We start from the raw sequence: 6,187 nt of genomic DNA on the forward strand, positions 1-6,187 counted from the left end.
CATATAAATAAATAAATATAAATGATAGGTTCTGATTGGGGTGTACACTATCTTTGGACTACAATTATTTAACATTTATAATGATATCAAAGGAACCGAATTCCCCTTCACCAACGATGGAGGAGAAGCAATTCACGTGGGAATATAATTTCTCTTTCCATTCAAAGGTTGTCTTTTAAAGAGACAGATTTATTTATATTTTTATTACATTTTGTGCTTTACTATATAAACATGAGAAGTTACTCATTTCCCTAAGCAAGCCCAACAATACTCAAACTACCCAGACCCAGTATAGTAGATCCTGTATTGTTCTTCTCAAAGGAAAGAAAGCTAAAATATGAAGGTAAAACCCTTTTGTTTTCTGTGTTTTTTTGGTCTTCATATGGCATTGTTTCATGCATTATTTATTGGTTAATTCAATAGTACTTCTAATGTACAAACAGAAGGGATAAATAGGAAAGAAACAGTTTCATGGCATCATTTGTTTTTAATGAATGAAAATCACAACCAGAATCTAATTTTAAAGCAACATCGGTGAAAGTTTCTGAAAGAGCGTGAGAGAAAATAAAGAGAAGTTAAATTCTTTTACAGGAATTTAGTTCTTCAAAATTAAAAAAAAAGAAAAAAGAAATAAAAATATGTGTATCGTATAATGCACATGTTGAGGAGCCGGTACATGCTTTCCACATACTTGCTAGGCGATTAGAGTGATGATCATTAGTTTGGCGACCACTCCAATTCCTTTAGCTTTTTGTTTTTTCTTTTGTTTGAAACACTTATATATGATTCTTTACAAGATATTGGCCAAATTTGGTAACAGAGTTAGTTTAATTATCAACCAACTTTAGTTTATTTGACCACGGGTAACAGAGTTAGCTTAATTATCAACTAATTTTTAGTTTATTTAACCACTATTAGTTATTTGATTTGGTTAAACATTCAATATAAGTGTTTGATTAATTAATTTTTTGTAACAACTTATTCTTCCAAAATGTTAAAATTCAAAAAGTTGTTTTTTCAATCAACTTTTTGATAAAGTCATTTTCTATGTAATCAGCTATCAGCTAACAGCTCATTTACCAAACATCTTTCTACAATTACCTAATGCTATCAACTATTCAAATCACTAACTCAATCAGCTAACAGCTAATAACTATTTACCAAATATCTTCATTATCTGATTTATACTTCCTCAATCTTTTTCAATACAAAGAATCAATGTCCCACTACGCATGACATGATAGGAGTCAAATTAATATTTCTAAATAAATTATTGTTAGGGGAGTAAAAACAAATTAAAAGCTAGTGAGGAAAATCTTTAGGAGATCCCGCCAGTGCGCGGGCCACCTGAGCTGCAGAGTCAAATATAGGCGGCCAACGGGGAACAGCCAGCCGAACGGCTCTTATAGTTCCCATACATACACTACTACTTATATGCCCTTCCACCACTCCACCAAACTTCATACTTCTCATTTCTTCATCTTCCATGCAAGCTTAATTAGCTTCTTAATTAGCTTGAGAAAGTATCTGTCTCAGATTCTCAGTGGCTCACACCCACCCATTCTGCAGAACTAAACATATTTTTTTTGTTTGTTTTGAACCAAAGATGGGAGAAAACGCCGCCGCCGCCGCCATGCACCAGAAAGTGTTCGACGTCTCAATCAACGTCGGCGAATCCAAGTGCTTCGACGACGATGGCCGTCTCAAGAGAACCGGTAAGTCTTGGAATTATTGAACCGGTAAAATGTTAGATCAAACCTGTGTTCTGATACCACTTGTTAGATTAAGAACTTACAACTACACACAAACTATACTTAGGGTGTGTTTGGTTCGCACATAGGAATCGGAATCAATATGGGTATCAAATACTTGGTAATGTTAAAATAAGGGAATGAGTTTTTCTATTAATGTGGTATTCCAAACTCATAGTAGTGTTTTAAATACCAGTCAACTAAACAATAACAATCACTTTCATACCAATACCTGAGTGCTAAACCTGCCAACCAAACGCACCCCTAATAGTGAATGATAACTTTATTTTCTTATATCTTTTTCCCGTTGAATCCCCCAACTTCAAGGACACCCAACTTTTCAGTCGGACAGAGTATTTAGGAGGATGTAAAATCACGGTAACTGACATGACCAAATGTCGATAGGCACAAGGGATAATTTGCCCATTTTGGACATATCCCACGCATCAATTTTCGAGTTTCAAACTTTGGTCTCTTCTCCAAATATTACTTATTGAACTAGTGAATTAAGCTCGTACGGACTTTATTTCCTTATATTTGCTTAGTAGTAGATAGCACCACATTATAGACTTAACCATTTAGACCTCCGCCCAACAATCTCTTAGCCACCTAATGTTGAACTTGGCGTTTTATGCCTTCGCCTAATATAAATATTTTTTTATGGGGTTTATTTTAATTATATATTTTAACTTGAATAATATATACAGGGACTGTTTGGACTGCAAGTGCACACATTATAACCGCCGTGATCGGGTCTGGGGTTCTGTCCTTAGCATGGGCGACAGCCCAGCTTGGATGGGTTGCCGGCCCCACCGTGATGCTTCTGTTCTCCTTCGTCACCTACTATACCTCCGTCCTTCTCTCCGAATGTTACCGTTCCGGCGACCCCGTCGACGGAAAAAGGAACTATACTTACATGGACGCCGTCCGGTCAAATCTCGGTACATATATGCTACTTCTTGGGTTCACGACATGGCCCGGATATTTCGGGTTGTTGTCGGTCTGTAACTTACTGGTTGTTCCTGCAGGTTCACTTCAGGTCAAGATTTGTGGGATCATTCAGTATGCAAATCTGTTTGGAGTTGCTGTTGGTTACACCATTGCCTCTTCCATAAGTATGATGTGAGTATTTATGAGCTTCAATTAAGTGTGAAGCTATTATTTATTTAGACAAAATGACACTTTTTTTCCTGAATTATTCATTCATCCACATCATTATTCTTTCAATTATTTCTAAAATGGCAATTTAGTTTACCCCATCTTTGTTAAATGGGAGTTTAGACTGTTAAAAATAAGGGCATGCAAAATAAGTATTTCATTTATTTTTTTCTTCAACCAATTATATTACTTATATGTGAGAATATAATCAGAATAAAAGTATAAATGCACAAGCAACATTTGCAAATATTATAATTTTAATTTTAAGCTAATGCTAGCAACATAATTAAGACTTAAACACAAATAATTCATTATTGCTAAATTTGTGTGTAAGACTTAATTATGTTACTAGGGTTAGTTTAAAATTATAATTATAATATTTGCATTCAAGAGCCTTTTTAATGGACATATACTTATTTTGCCCTTATTTTTAACAATCCAAGAGCCTTTTTAATGGACATCAGTTTAGAAGGGAAAAAGTCTCGCTTTTAAAATAATTGGGGAGGCAATCGTAGATACATGAATAATTTAGGAAAGAAAAAACGCAATAAACATATACTTCGGTGGAAGTGTCATTTTCCCACTTATTTATTTAAAAAAAGAATAATGAATATTAACCAAGTATAATATATAAATGAACATGCAGGGCAATAAAGAGGTCAAATTGCTTCCATGCAAGTGGTGGGAAGAACCCATGCCAGATAAACAGCAACCCATACATGATCATGTTTGGTGTGGTAGAAATCATTTTCTCTCAAATCCCAGATTTTGATCAGATTTGGTGGCTTTCAATTGTGGCTGCTGTCATGTCCTTCACATACTCCACCATTGGGCTTGGGCTTGGAGTTGCAAAAGTTGCAGGTAATTAACTTTAAATAATTCCTACAATTTTCAGATTATATTATATTGTATGAGTGGTTGGGCGGTTTTTGCTGATGAGTTACGTTTTTTGGGAAATTCTTTGGATTATTGCAGAGAATGGGAAAGTCCTAGGAAGCCTTACTGGAATTAGCATTGGAACTGTGTCTGAAATGCAAAAGATATGGAGAACTTCCCAAGCACTTGGAGCCATAGCCTTTGCCTATTCTTACTCCCTCATCCTTATTGAGATTCAGGTAGATATCACTAACTCTAATTAATTATATATAATCGGCATATTTAGTCATTTTCCTGTTGATGATGCTGCATTATTTTGGACAAAAAACTCTTTGTGTTTCTATTGGGTGTAATCAAGGGCAATTTAGTAATTTCTAAATGTTACAAGTATTTTTTCAACTATTACAAATACCCTCAACCCCAAAAATGTTAATCTCCATCCAAAATCAACCGAATCATCCACAAAGATCATCTCCAATATAATGTGTATATATATATAATAGGAACTTGATGGGTTCATGTTGTTTAGGTATTAGTACGTCAAAGGAAATTAGACTAAAATCCATTTTTGTCATTTCTATAGTATAGTGTTCTTTAAATTTCCATTCAAAATAATTTCATTCAGTGGAATAAGGATTAAATATGCTACCTTACAAGGTAACTCCAACCAAGATGGCTAAAGATACAAACTTGCATTGTAGTTACATAGTTACTTAGCTTACTGGAAATTATGAAATTTTTGACCACCTAAAAGTGATCCTAAATCAAGTCGAAAACCTTATTTCGATCACTTTTGGTATCCGGAAAAATCTTTGTTGCTATTTTCGATCATTTTTTGCTTTCAACTTGATTTAAGATCACTTTCAGGTGATCAAAAATTCCAACAATGAGTCATGAGTTCGAATCCAAACCCTCTTAGTTTGAGCTGACAAGTTTACCTTCTTGTTGTCTTTTGTCGTCCAGAGTCACAAGGTTAGGTTTAATTTGTGTATTTCAAACATGCAGGACACTGTAAAATCTCCACCTGCAGAATCCAAGACAATGAAGAAGGCAACTCTAATCAGCGTAGCGGTGACGACTCTATTCTACATGATGTGCGGCTGCTTCGGCTACGCCGCATTCGGAGACCAGTCGCCGGGGAACCTCCTAACCGGCTTCGGTTTCTACAACCCATTCTGGCTCCTCGACATCGCCAACGCCGCCATCGTCATCCACCTCGTCGGCGCCTACCAAGTCTACTGCCAGCCCCTCTTCGCCTTCGTAGAAAAAACCGCAGCCCAATGGTACCCTCACAGCACCCTCATCACCGCAGAGATCCAAGTCCCCATCCCTGGCTGCAATAGCCCTTTCAAACTCAACCTTTTCCGCTTGGTTTGGCGAACCCTTTTCGTGGTGCTAACCACTGTGATCTCTATGCTCGTGCCTTTCTTCAACGACATTGTTGGGATCCTCGGGGCCTTTGGGTTCTGGCCCTTGACGGTTTACTTCCCAGTTGAAATGTATATAGTTCAAAAGAAGATCCCAAAATGGAGTACCAAATGGATCTGCCTCCAAACCCTCAGCGCTGCGTGCCTCGTCATATCCATTGCCGCCGCCGTGGGGTCTTTCGCCGGAGTTGCTTCCGACCTTCAAGTCTACAAGCCCTTCAAGACCAGTTACTGAAGATTTCAGAGTTTAGCTTTAATTTAAAGATTGGTTATGATGTTCATAGTAAATTTATATTAGTTGATGATATATATATATATATATATATATATATATGCCTAGAGCCTAAAGGTGGCAATGCAAGGATGCCAAGCTGTAATGTTGGGTTAATTGTTAGTTTATGGGAGATAAGTCGGATCAATGTCTATATGTAATTCCAAATTCCGATACATGAATCTATATATAACTTCCAATCCGTTCTTATTTTGAGAGTTGGAATCCCTATAATGCATGATGGGAATATTTGCAGGGGCGGACTTACACTGGGAGCAGTGGGGTCAGCTGCCCCCACTCACCCCACCCCACCCATTATATAACCCTTGTATATATATATATATATATATATATATATATATATATATATATATATATATGTATGTATATATAGTATAGGTTTTAGTATTAGTATTAGAAAATAGAGAAATATTAACAGAATGTTGCTTAGCATAGTTAGCTGAGCGTGTGGTTGGCTTGAACGCAGGCCAGGGTTTGAATCCCCTTTATCTGCTTTCGACATTTACTTTTCTTATTATTTCACTATTAATACTACCTTTTCTCATTATTTCACATTTCACTATTAATACTACATTTTCTCATTATTTCACATTTTCACTATTATTAATAGTGCATATTGCTTCAACACAATAATATAATCTTCATTTATATATTAATAATGAGACTCATTATTTCACATTTCA

General features: G+C 36.0%; 1 protein-coding gene across 2 annotated transcripts; it reads left to right on the forward strand.

The window, feature by feature from the left end:
* Nucleotides 1-229: 229 nt before the first annotated feature.
* Nucleotides 230-5,697, forward strand: LOC109151047 (amino acid permease 4-like). Of its 2 annotated transcripts, XR_002049250.1 has the most exons (8): nucleotides 230-343; nucleotides 1,607-1,715; nucleotides 2,459-2,692; nucleotides 2,780-2,873; nucleotides 3,556-3,770; nucleotides 3,885-4,024; nucleotides 4,791-5,513; nucleotides 5,545-5,697. XR_002049250.1 is itself a non-coding variant. In XM_019298950.1 (7 exons), the coding sequence occupies exons 1-7, from the start codon at nucleotides 338-340 to the stop codon at nucleotides 5,445-5,447; spliced, it is 1,455 nt and encodes a 484-aa protein (XP_019154495.1). In that variant the 5' UTR covers nucleotides 230-337; the 3' UTR covers nucleotides 5,448-5,697. The 2 variants fall into 2 exon arrangements, 1 of the variants encoding a protein (XP_019154495.1); XM_019298950.1 differs by having other exon boundaries at nucleotides 4,791-5,697.
* The last annotated feature ends 490 nt before the right edge of the window (nucleotides 5,698-6,187 follow it).

Source organism: Ipomoea nil, unplaced genomic scaffold (genome assembly GCF_001879475.1).
Source record: "Ipomoea nil cultivar Tokyo-kokei standard unplaced genomic scaffold, Asagao_1.1 scaffold2283, whole genome shotgun sequence".
Lineage (NCBI taxonomy): Eukaryota > Viridiplantae > Streptophyta > Magnoliopsida > Solanales > Convolvulaceae > Ipomoea > Ipomoea nil.

What these genes read in the sequence shown, in the direction of transcription:
- LOC109151047 (XM_019298950.1), top strand. An exon ending in TGGAGTTGCAAAAGTTGCAG is followed by an intron (nt 3,771 to 3,884) that starts GTAATTAACTTT and finishes GGATTATTGCAG; the next exon opens with AGAATGGGAAAGTCCTAGGA. An exon ending in TCATCCTTATTGAGATTCAG is followed by an intron (nt 4,025 to 4,790) that starts GTAGATATCACT and finishes TCAAACATGCAG; the next exon opens with GACACTGTAAAATCTCCACC.